The 12,678-nt window shown below is 42.5% G+C and overlaps 1 protein-coding gene across 2 annotated transcripts; it reads left to right on the forward strand.

Moving 5' to 3' along the window:
• Positions 1-4,019: 4,019 nt before the first annotated feature.
• On the forward strand, positions 4,020-11,872 carry LOC147621787 (putative histidine kinase 6). Of its 2 annotated transcripts, none has more exons than XM_086822798.1 (13): positions 4,020-4,843; positions 5,134-5,814; positions 5,909-6,145; positions 6,239-6,408; positions 7,698-7,913; positions 8,050-8,236; positions 8,324-8,375; positions 8,518-8,747; positions 8,862-8,960; positions 9,299-10,023; positions 10,138-10,659; positions 10,762-11,246; positions 11,426-11,872. In XM_086822798.1, the coding sequence occupies exons 2-12, from the start codon at positions 5,392-5,394 to the stop codon at positions 11,030-11,032; spliced, it is 3,132 nt and encodes a 1,043-aa protein (XP_086678924.1). In that variant the 5' UTR covers positions 4,020-4,843; positions 5,134-5,391; the 3' UTR covers positions 11,033-11,246; positions 11,426-11,872. The 2 variants fall into 2 exon arrangements, with proteins under 2 accessions (XP_086678924.1, XP_086678925.1); XM_086822799.1 differs by having other exon boundaries at positions 11,491-11,872.
• Positions 11,873-12,678: the final 806 nt, after the last annotated feature.

Genomic DNA, 12,678 nt, shown 5'->3' on the forward strand with positions numbered 1-12,678 from the left:
AAAGAGGGTACCTCAATTAAGTAAAGCGAGACGACAACCATCCGCATGAAATCACTACTTGGTGGATAACATTGAAAAAAATTATGTGTATACCCATATTCCTTATGTGAAAGAGACAAAAAAATATTATATACGGAACAATGCACAAAAATAATGTTAATTTACATGCCATAGCCAAAAGAAATTTGTGGGTTATTATTGAAAATGGAAGGGGCTTAGATAGACCAATTAGATTTACGTACGTGGTGGCGGCTGCTTTGAAGGCGAGAGTTCACTAATCATGCCACTAATTAAGATTTTTAACGAGCTTTCCCATCAAGGGGGAGGACGACTTAAAGGCACGCTAGACTCAAAAATCAAACGTGTTGAGGTTTATGGGGAGTCTTTTCAAAGCAGCTCAAATTAAGTGCGGCTCTTGAGAAACTAAAAAATAAATATAAATAAACAAGTGCGGCTCGTGACATAGGCCTCTCTCCAAAGAGGGCATTAGGGTGCTAGTGTTCAGCATCTAATTTTGCTCTCAATTTTGGGCTAAGAAAATTTTTAATTAAAAATAAGCATGTGTAGTATGTAGGGCCTAGCCTCCTAGAGGTGAGAAAGGTGTGCGTTGGGGCGAATGATTCTCCCCCTCTCTCTTTCTCTCCAAAGAGAACATAAAGGACCCCATTAGCATTGGTGGTGGCCAGAAAAGCCTCTTTTTCTCACGATTTTGGATCAATAATTTTTTATTTTAAAAAAAAGGCCTAGGTCGCCACCAGCAATGGCTTGATTTGACCAACACCAAGGGGTCCAATGCAATGCAATGTCTTTTAGAAAGGCATTTGTCACCTCCTCGAAAAGCGAGGCTTCAATCGTACTTGGCTAAGGCTCTTCATACAAAAATGCTTGGCCTTCATAAGGGGGGCTCTTCAACCAATTCAACAGAATATTTGATAGGCTCCTCATTTCATAAACAAAATAAAAGTAAAATGATGGTAAAAGGAGAGAATTTATAGAGGCGAGAGAGTTCACCTTCTGGTTGGGACATTCGAGAAGAAGGGGAGAAAAAAAAAGGAATTAAAAATTCTATAAAAAATAGTGGGCATTGAAGGACTAGATTATTAAAATAGTTGAGTTGGAAGTTACGCGCAGCCAGCGATAGCCAGCCAGCACACCACCAATATGGGCCAAAACTCGTTATATATCACAATTTTATTTGAGAGAGAGAGAGAGAGAGAGAGAAGTGGGGCTAAAAGGGAGAAAGAGAGAAAAGGTTTTCTAATGGGAAGTGGGTGGTGGCCGCAATACCCATGAAGTTGATATAAAGCTCAATACATATTTGCCATAGGCTATTCCCACGCCTTAGTTACTTGGTGCAATACCCACATGAAGTTGGCTTAAAGCTCACTACATAGTTGCCATATGAGGCCATTCCCATGCCTTAGTTAATAGGTTCCCGCGAGATCACTTATAAGACTCGAGAAGTTTTGCATTCTCTCACAGTCACCAAAAAGGATGGAGTCACACCTAGTAAAAAAGGCACAATTTTGAAAATGCTGTGTGATGCCAACTTTTATTCTTTGGGTTGACCTACGGTTAGCATCATGGGGGTAGTTTTACCATCTCCTCCAGTATGCCAGTCAAAAAGTAAGCGTGCCATTTCTACTTATAGCTAGCTGGGCCCAACTTGTACATTGTTTCATGTTGTTTAAGAGCCTTGTCTTATGAGGTGTTGTCGTGCTAGCAACATTATTAAATTGGCATCCAACATACACAATTCAAAGCACACTTCCTTCTTATAGCTGAGAAAAGCATTCCTTGCAAAACCTAATCACAGATGATTTCAAGACCAAAATGCAAGGTTTGAGATTATTTGCGAAAAATATAATATACGCCTTGCTTTTTCAAGACGACTCATTGACAGCAATGCCAGTTCTTTTGCAATTTGTGAACTTGGTTCGCTCTCTTGTGCTGTTAAGCTCCTACGCTAATGTGGGACGAGGTTCTAATTGGTGGCCTTTCACTTTAAATCCACATCTATTACTAAAATTGGCCTGGACTAGGGTTATCATCTTAGGTGGGATAAGTCTTCTTTCGTATGGGAGGATGAAATGTGGGATGCTGTCTACAAATTGTTGAACTCCACATAGTTGGCTGGCTTTTGTCTCTTTAGACAATGTAACATAAATACTGATGAGATTATGGTGTAACGTGGGTGTATTTGGTGATGCACTTATATATATATATGTATATATATATATATGTATATATGTATATATATATGTATATATATATGTATATATGTATATATATATATATAATCCACAACTATTATGAATGGTGAGAAAGGTGGCTAGCATTTTAAGTGTTTTTTTTTGGTAGGGGGCATCAGAGAGCTATGAGGTTGTTCTCATGTACGTTGAATCTATAGCTGGGTGCTAAGTGGTGGTTTGAATCCACCCCATAGAGGAGTCAAATTGGTGTTTTTTTTATGTGGCTGCATCACTTCCTCCACCTCAGTAATTCGACTCTTTTTTCAAATGCAATAAAGCACTCAACAATTCAATTAGTGCATTGCATCAAACCTATGCATGCCACCAATGGGCCATTAACCCACGAGCGCGAGAACGTACCTCTAATTTTTCTCAAATGGCAGTCCAACTATCGGTGGGAACAGCCTTTATAATAGGACCTAGCTTGACTACTACTACCTAGTCTCCGAGCCTTCCTAGTCCTAACACTACCTTTTTAAATTCTATGTAGTGAAGTGTGGACTAGCAGCAGTATTAGTTTATAATTGTATTATGATGGTGAGCCATGTGAGGGGAGCCAGTAGCAGCATGTGAGGGAGATCGAGTTTTGAGCGAGAAAAACAACGCTTTTGTCTGCTGCTGGAGTCAGCTAGACCTCACATACTACAGCTACTTGTGTGTCCGGCCAGACGTATATGCATCTTTTTGTCCGGACAGTATGGGAAGGACCCACTTGCTGGACGTTAAGTAAGATATATTTTCTCCTTTTCATTTCTTTGAAAGCCCGGCCTCCATCCCATCGCCATCCCATCTGTCGCTGATGATTTACGGGCAAGCCCCAGGAAACAGCAGCGCACACTAGTGGGACCCCCGCGCCCGTACACCCCTTTTTCTTTTGCCAGCTTGGCAAAGAGAATCCTACCAAACAACCGCCACGTGGCAAGCTTATTGCAAACTTCAACATGAAATGTTTGTGCGCGGCGAGAGCTGGCTTTGTGTGTGTGTGTGAGAAACTGTGCGATTCTGTGCGGGGTCCACTTTGCCCCCCAGGGAGAAAAAAAACTGTGTCCGCCAACCAGAGTAGGGGTCTCTTAATGCCCCGGGCACAAAACACGGCCTTCTGGTCCCCACCCCACTTTCCGGCCAGGCAAAGCTTTTTTACTCCCTAGTATTCCACCCCCTCTCTCTCTCGTTTTCTCTCTAATTTTCTTTACTCCTCTCATTCATTCTCTCTCTAGTTAGACGTGTCTCTCCATTCCCTCTTTCGTTTTCTCTCTAATTTTCTTTACTCCTCTCATTCATTCTCTCTCTCTAATTAGACGTGTCTCTCCATTCCCTCTTTAGATTTCTCTCTAATTTTCTTTACCCTCTCATTCTCTTTCTCTCTCTAGTTGCCCACCTTTCTGTACAGTTTTTCCTCTCTCTAGTTTCCCGCAGTTCTCCCTAGAGTTCCAAAATCCATATAGTTACCTCTCTTTCTCTATTCCAATTTCCCCCTCTTCTCCCCCCCCCCCCCTCTCTCTCTATAGCTCTGCCCTCCTTCCCGCCTCTCTCTCTCTCTCTCTCTCTACCAATCACTCTCTCTTTGAGTCTGAACCAGTCCACCTGGGTTTTTGATCTTTCTGAACTCATTCCTACTCCGTCCACTCATGCCCCCAACTCATCATTCTCCTGCTGCGCTTTGATACCGTTGTTAAACCCCTCTATAAACTTCCCCACTTTTTTGTCTGAACCAAAACAGTACACAAAAGTCTGCCATTTTGAACGTGAACACCAGCAGGCTACTAGCACACACCTACACAGGGGCTTACCTCCTTGCCAAGCACCGTCAATCCTGCTCGCTTTTGTCGCACATTTCCTAGTAGAGAGATAGTCGCTTGTAGCAAGTCTCTATCACTTCCACGAGAATTGCCACGAGGGCGCGCTGAGCTTGACAATGAGTGAGAAGGACCCTTTGCCATTCCCTAGAGAGAGAGAGAGAGAGAGAGACCTCCCTCCTTTCTAATGGAGCTTTCTTGGTGGTGCTTAATTCTACCTTCGCCTTAGCCTTAGCCTTAGCCTAACTCTTCATACAAGCATCTGCCACTCCCTGTTTAGAGTGAGAAGGACCCTTTCCCATTCCCTATAGAGAGAGAGAGAGAGAGAGAGAGAGAGAGAGACCTCCCTTCTTTCTAATGGAGCTTTCTTGGTGGTGCTTAATTCTACCTTCGCCTTAGCCTTAGCTTAACTCTTCATACAAGCATCTGCCACTCCCTGTTTAGTGTTTCTCTCAAGCATACGCTTCTGTCTTCTTCGTAGGTCACAAAAGGTTCTCCTTAAAAGTTGCCAACGAAGACCTTTCCTGATCAGAAGAGTTTTCCTTTCTTAACACATTACAGATCATAAGATTAGCTGGGCCTTTTAACAGCATGTTTTTTTTCCAAACCATAGCATTTACCTAGCTGAATGGGGAAAAACAGGGCTCCCCTTTTTTCATTTGCAAACTTTTAGTTGCATGTTCACCCAAGCCTTTCTGCGAAGAGAGGACGGATGTAGCTGAAGAAAACTTGACAAAGAAGGCTTCACTTTCAACTTTGTCTCGATTACTACTATTACTGCAAGGTGTAGATCAGGTAATCAAAGCTTCCAAGTAATTACTGCACCTAGTGACTTTAAGGAACATGAAATCATGCCTTTAAAGCAAAGAAGGTATTTTGAACAATTGAAAGCTTGTTGCTTTGTTTCTCTAATCTAGTTAGTGTAGACTGGTGTTGTTTACATGATGGTAAGAGCAGTTGATGATTGAAGCTTTAGGAATGTCTAGCATCTTTGAATGATGGACTACTTCTTTCTTCTCTTCCATTTCCATTCCTATGGCACATACTGGCTACTCACATAGTGAACCCCTTGGAACCACTGGCAGGTTGCAATATGCATTTGCCGATACCCTGGTCGCAAATTTTGATCTACTCATGGACATGGCAAACAGAGAACACATCTCATTCACACTTTCTTGGTATGGTGGAATAGGCTGGATGGTGTCAACTTGGCTCGGCCCAAGTATACTACTCTGGGGTCCCTTTTGAACCAGAGCAACTGTTGAGCTTTTGGAAAATACATAAACTCACTAACACCTTTCCTTTAGGCAATCACTGCTCAAAGTCGGATTGGTGTGAGAAGGATGAAGTGCTCCTCAGATGGGAAGATAATGTTACCCAAAAAGGCCCAACTCAATGGCACTGTAAGGAAGCCTATGTACCATCCAGGGCCTGGGAAACTTGCAGTGAAATGGTGGTTTCGCACGGCCAGCTTCTCAAATTTGCCGCTGCCTCCTCCCCCTCAGAAAGCTAAGTGCTTGGGCTCATGGAACATGATGACCCTTGTTTGGCTTTTTGCAATAGCAGGTTTCATTGTGGCATGCATTGTGTATCATTTCTTCAGCAGGGAGCATTTCAAGCATTATGAGGACACGCTTGTTAACATGTGTGATGAGAGGGCCAGGATGCTCCAACATCAGTTTTCTGTGAGTATGAACCATGTGCATGCCTTGGCAATCCTGGTCTCAACCTTTCACTTGGGAAAACACCCATCGGCCATTGATCAGGTACTTATATCCTTTTTGTTTGTTATAGATAACATCCAATAGTTATGCACCAAAGCAGATAGAAAAAACATGAGACATGCCATGTCTTCTACAGAAAACTTTTGCAGGGTACACGGCACGGACTGCATTTGAGAGGCCCCTGATGACCGGAGTAGCATATGCACAGAGGGTTCTACACTCAGAGAGAGAGGCTTTTGAGAGTGAGCAAGGTTGGACCATCAAAACCATGCACTCAAAAGAACCAAGCCCAGTTCAAGATGAATATGCCCCAACCGTACTCTTTCAAGAAACGTTACGGTATCTGGCCTCTCTTGATATGATGTCTGGAGAGGTAAAGTCTTCCTAATCCATGGTGCTTATTATGTGTAGAATGCAAGAAATCTGTGATGAAGGTCTTTGACATTTTGCCCATGGGTGCTTGCAGGAGGATCGAGAGAATATACTGAGAGCTAGAGCATCTGGAAAGGGGGTGCTAACAAGCCCTTTCAAGCTTTTGGAATCCAACCACCTTGGCGTTGTTTTGACTTTTGCTGTGTACAATAAAGACCTTCCTCCAGATGCAACAACTGAAGAGAGGATCGAAGCTGCAGCAGGGTGTGTTTCTCTTCCTTGGTTAACTTCTGATAGTATTTCAAAGCCTTGCATAGCTGAGAACGTAAATGGATCCTTGATCTTCTTTAAACAGGTAGATAAGAATGGTTTTTCTTGTACTGGTGTTTAGCCTGAGCCCATTCCAGAATGTCAACAAGTGAGGAACAGAGGCTCTTGTGCAATCCCTTTGTTGGATTTTGATTGATAACAGCGCTGGTGCTGCCCTTTTCATCTTTGATCTTCCTATTGTCAAAGGAACTCCCTCTTGATGAGTTTTGATCATAGTTATCAAAATGATAAAACCTATTTAGTAGGGGGTCATTGCAAAAGTATGAACTTGGAAATGGCAGTAATGAAGAATGGATGACATTTATGTCATATGGCCTCACCAGTGCTGTGCTATCAATAGTTGCATCAACACTCCGTATTGACAATCATGTACTCGTTGAGTTTATGCCACTCTCATGGCAGCAGAAGCATCAATTCGCCTTATGATGGCAACGAATTTCTCCTCGAGTCAAATGCCTTGTCTACTTCTTTCCTGTTAATCTTTCTTGCTGTTCTTGAGAACTTTTGGGCGTCTGGTCTTCTGTGGATCTTTCTTGCCTTTCTTATTCCCGCTTATCAATGGAGTCATGCAAGAGCCTCGTCAAGCCTTTGGTTTCAACTTTTTGGAAACACTTTGTCTTGGTCAGTAAATAAAAAATAAAGCTCTGACAGCAAATGTCTTTGACTTCTAGAGCTTACTCTTGAGTGTGGCCATATGTTGAAGATGACTTGCAAAATGCACCACAGTCCTCTACTTCCATCTGACAGTCCTCCCTCCCTCCATCTGATTGATGAAAAGGTACCTGCTCCAGCTTTCGGAGATATTGAAGAGGGATAAATGTTGCGGAAGCTTCCAGGCAAACTTCTCCCAAGCGGGCATGTCAGTGTCCTCCACTTGTTGCCACATGTAACCCCTTCGCCTAACCTGATCGGAGATGCTTGTGAATGCCACTGCTTTGGTGCGTTTTTGAGGTGTGAAGTCGCAACCATTAGGGCATGTTTAGCCCTGCCTATCTGATATGTGCACTCACAGGATGCATCTTATGGAAGACATGCATGGATGAGCCACCCTTTTTGTTCATGTGTGGCTGCTCTTCCCCTATTAGGTTCTACTTGCTTGAATCTGAGATCCCCTTTAAGTTCTTTTGCATACTGTTTTGGTTCCATTGAATGCTGAGCGCTCAGCTAAAGATTTTTGATTAGCGTTTATGCCAAGCTACACATTTTTCTTCGGGGTGGTGCAGATACTTGGGTGGAGCTTTTGACGTTGAATCGCTTGTCCAGAACTTGCTACAGCAACTTGCAAAGAAGGAAGCCATTATTGTTTATGTGTATGACATAACAAATTCTTCACAGCCTCTTATAATGTACGGACCTGATGACTTCTCAGACGCCACCTCATCCCATGTTAGCTCACTGGATTTTGGTGATCCTTTCCGAAAACATGAGATGAGATGCAGGTATGAAGATAAGGGAGTTCATGTTGTCACTGCAATATATTCCATCTTGCTGAAGCTATGGAGTTTTTATATGAGGATGTAGCCTAAGAAGAAGATTATGCACTGAATGGTTGTTTTATTCAAATAAATCTCACAGACTAGCAAGAAAGCCACCGCTTGCAAGGCTAGCTATTGGTTTTGCCAGTGGAGTACTGGCACTTGTGGCACTCATCTGCTCCATGGTCTACAATGCACACATGCATGTGAGGAAGGTTGAGGAAGATTATCGAAAAATGGAGGAGCTGAAAGTAAGAGCTGAGGCTGCTGATATTGCAAAATCTCAGGTTGTTCCACGAATCAAGCTTCATTGTGTTTCACCATTCTGATAGGTTTCATAGAAATGCTGATTGATTCACTTTGTTGTGTTCCAGTTCTTAGCAACCGTGTCTCATGAAATCCGAACCCCTATGAATGGAGTGCTGGGTAAGTACTGTGGCTTGTGTAATCTTAACACAAGCATTCATGCATAAACCCTGCGAAATGCTTTGGCTGCATACAATCGAAAAGGCTTGCTTTTGCAGTTGAGCAGAATGCAATGTTTATTTTCCTTTTTCCCAAAACACAGGGATGTTACAGATGCTCATGGACACGGATTTGGATACTACCCAGCAAGACTTTGCCCGGACTGCTCAAGCGAGTGGAAAAGCATTGATCACACTGATCAATGAAGTCCTTGACCAAGCAAAGATAGAATCGGGTCGTATAGAACTAGAGGCAGTGTCATTTGATCTGCGAACCATCCTTGATGATGTCCTGTCCCTTTTCTCAGGGAAAACCCGGGATAAGGGCATTGAGGTACAAGCCTACAAAGGTCATGTTTTCTGCTGTGTCTTGTTAGTCACACTCCTCATGAGTATCTGAACTTACCTTTGGGATTTCCTCTGCTTGGTCTCATTGCACATGTGAAAGCTTGCGGCATTTGTTTCGGATAGAGTACCTCACGTCCTTATCGGAGATCCTGGCAGGTTTCGGCAGATTATCACTAATCTGGTTGGGAACTCTGTAAAAGTAAATGCTCTCTCCTTGAACTTGGTACTTGCACATGATTTTGAATCCTCAAAACACCCTCTCTCTTCAAATGCACAAACTCTGTGAAAGTAAATGCTCTCTCCTTGAACTTCGTACTTACATACGTATGATTTTGTTGCCCATCAAAACACCCTCTTTCTTCAAACGCAAATACATGTATGCACACGAGTGTGCACACCCTCCCACCTACTGTCTTGTTTAGAATCATAGTCAATTTTGGTTAATGACATAACACACAATGTCTTCATAGCTTTTTCATCTCTGGTTAACTAATTTCTGTGGCTAATTGAAACTCCTTGCTTTGCTAATGTGTGTAGTTCACAGAAAGGGGTCACATTTTTGTGTGTGTCCATCTCTGGGAGGATATAGAATCAGTGCGAACAACAAGCAGTTCTGAGGCCTTTTCAAAAGAGTTGAAAGAAGGCAGGACAAAAATTTGTAATGTGATTCCATGTAATACGTTGAGCGGCTTCGCAGTCGCAGATGGGCAACATAGCTGGGACACATTTGAGCTTCTGCTCGGAAAGAGAAGCTCCAAGTTGATCGACACCAAGGAAAGAGATTTCTTTGAGGTGGGAGACTCGGTTAAACTGTTTGTGAGTGTGGAGGATACAGGAGTTGGCATCCCTTTACAAGCTCAACAAAGAATCTTCATGCCCTTTATGCAAGCAGATAGTTCCACCTCTCGCACCTATGGTGGTACAGGGATCGGCTTAAGTATAAGTAAATGCCTTGCTGAGCTGATGAATGGTGAGATGAAATTCAAGAGTGTGGAAGAGGTCGGATCGACCTTCACATGCACTTTAATGCTGAAAAAGGGCCCAACAAACTGGGTAGAGGATAAAAGGAGGCCTCTCAGTGACCCTCTGCCGACCAAATTCAAGGGCATGAGAGCTCTTGTCATCGATGGGAACCATGTTCGATCGGAGGTGACAAAATATCATCTTCAAAGATTAGGGGTGCTAGTTAAAGTATATCACGACTGCCGGGCTGCCATTCAGATGCTGTTAGGACATGATGGTGTTGCTAATGGAGATACAAGGTTTGTTTCTTGGATGGGCTTTTCTTTGGATTTTGAACAACGAAATTGTGTATAGATGTGTTATGCTTGTGATTCCCATAGCAATCAACTAAAAAAATCCTTTCTATATGCTAGAGCAATGGGGACCCTGGACATGGTTCTTGTGGATAAAGATGCTTGGGGGGTATCCACAGGGCTGACTTTCCCATCCCTGCTTTGTGACGCAAGGCAAAAATCGAGCGTGGTGCCCCCATGGAAGATACAAAAAGAACTGAAGATGATTCTTTTGGCAACTTCCATCACCACTGCAGAGTCCGAGAAAGCAAAAGCCATGGGATTTGTCGAGACCGTCATCATGAAACCATTACGGCCCAGTTTGATGGCTGCATGCCTTCAACAAGCTCTTGGTTTGGGGAGCAAGGGCCAGGGGCGAGGTCTTCGGGAAGGAACCACAAAGCTGCACAATCTACTGCATGGAAAAAATATTTTAGTTGTAGATGACAACTTAGTCAACCGCAGAGTGGCTGCTGGTGCATTGAAGAAATATGGCGCCAGTGTGGAGTGTTGCGACAGTGGAAAGGCTGCCATTACATTGCTTCAGCCACCACACAATTTTGATGCTTGCTTCATGGACATCCAAATGCCAGAAATGGATGGGTAGGCACAAACTCGGTCATGTTTTGGAGTGCATTGTATGCTTGAAAATATGTGTTGAAGTTAAGTAGTGAATTTGCTCATAGAATTTGTTGTTGTGATCAGGTTTGAGGCTACTAGACAGATACGGAGGATTGAAGGGATGACATTTGAGCAGGCTGCCTGTGGAACAGAAAATTTGAGTAAAGGGGCTATGTGGCATGTGCCTATTTTTGCCATGACAGCCGACGTCATTCAGGCGACACCTGATGAGTGTGAGAAATGTGGGATGGATGGGTATGTGTCGAAGCCATTTGAGGAAGAACAACTGTACCTGGTGGTTGCAAAATGCTTGGAGCTACAGTCCGCAACATCCGAAAGGCCAGGACCGATGTGACATCAAAATTCTTCTACCAAGCTTTTTGCTAGTTAACATTTCTTTTTTGGCTTTCTTCCTTGCCCAAAAGTAGGCACATGCAGCTAGCTGTTTGTGCCACGTTATCTATTTTCAATCCTCGGGAGCACCCCATGCCAAGGGAGACCATCATCCCCCGGACCGCAGCTCGGCCACCCCATTGACTCCAAAACTTCTGAAACATCAAACTTCCATGGTAAGTTAAACCATGTTCATATGCCAAAATACAAGTTTAACCGGTACAATACAAAATGATTATAATCAAGCAAAACCCTTGGAAATGCCGTGAAGATAAAGCTGTACAATCTTTTGCCTTTTTAAAAATTAGAAAGGGAAGATATCTGATACTAAACGCAAATTGTCGTACGTTTTCAGATAAGCTCTGTACATGCCCAATTGACAAGCAGCTTGATTACACCTTGATATGTTTCCATGTGAAGACTACCTACAGGTGGAGGTTTTTCAAGTCAAGGTTGTGAAGACGGAGAAAAGCCTCAGAGCTCTGGCCATAAGTAACCTCAATATGACTATTTTGGGAGATGAAAGTGGGATGTACACAAAGCCCCACAATCTACCAAGCATCGGTTTTTACCTTCAGTCAGAACTTGATTGATCTTATAAAAAAAAAAAACATATGAACATCAGAGCATAACAGCTGTTTGCTTTAGGGATGTTCAGTGCACACAAAATATCAAGTCCAGTGTGTATGTATATTAATTCATTTGTATCCATATCCTCTGTATCTATCCACTCGAGGACAATGTATTGTACCATCTCAATTGTACCTGCTAAACGTATGTAGAGTTCTTTGCCCTTCCAAAACATGCTTTACATGGTAAATTTCCACTTGTACCTGACGTCCAAGTTATGTATCTTGTAAGAAAAACACATATACTAAATACCAATTCGTCTATAATTCTCAACGTTGCATGCTAAGCGCAAAACTAGATGTCTAGAATGGGATTTTCCCCTTTGGATACATTGGCACCATTTTCCATCCATGACCTCCTTAAAGTTGGTCATGGGTTAGGGTACGACGTCTGCTTGTCTCTACAATCCAACGTTTCTTGCCTTCCTTTCTCGATCAAGCAAGAAAATTCTACATTAGCTACATTTGTCAAACTAAACATGCACTTCCGTTCTACCTAGTACTTTCAAAGTCATTAACCTTTAAAGTTTTCCTCTACTTTGACGTCTCGTAATTCAGTTAAATTGGAGAACACCTTTAGTATCTCATGATCTTCTTTGGTACTTCAAATGTAACAAGACACTAAATTTCATTTTGTGATTGTAAACTAAAACAACTTGGATTATTTGGTAAGATATTACTATTCATGAGAGTCAAGCTAACTTGTTCTAGCATTTGATCCTTTATAATTTCACTTTCATCAAGTGTCAAAATAAATTCTAGAAAATCACATTCTCCAATTGTAATGTTATAGACTTAACCATTGTAGATTTCACTTTCATCAAGCTTTAGAACAAATTTTAGAAAACCATCACATTGTCCAATTGTAATGTTATAGAACTTAACCATTGTAGAATGTACCGTGCACGCACCCAACACAAAGTTGTCGCATGTGTACTCAATTTGAATATTACCTCCTTTGAGCTTGATTGCATGGGAC

This window comes from Cibotium barometz, chromosome 29 (genome assembly GCF_041138505.1).
Source record: "Cibotium barometz isolate CiBa-2024 chromosome 29, ASM4113850v1, whole genome shotgun sequence".
Lineage (NCBI taxonomy): Eukaryota > Viridiplantae > Streptophyta > Polypodiopsida > Cyatheales > Cibotiaceae > Cibotium > Cibotium barometz.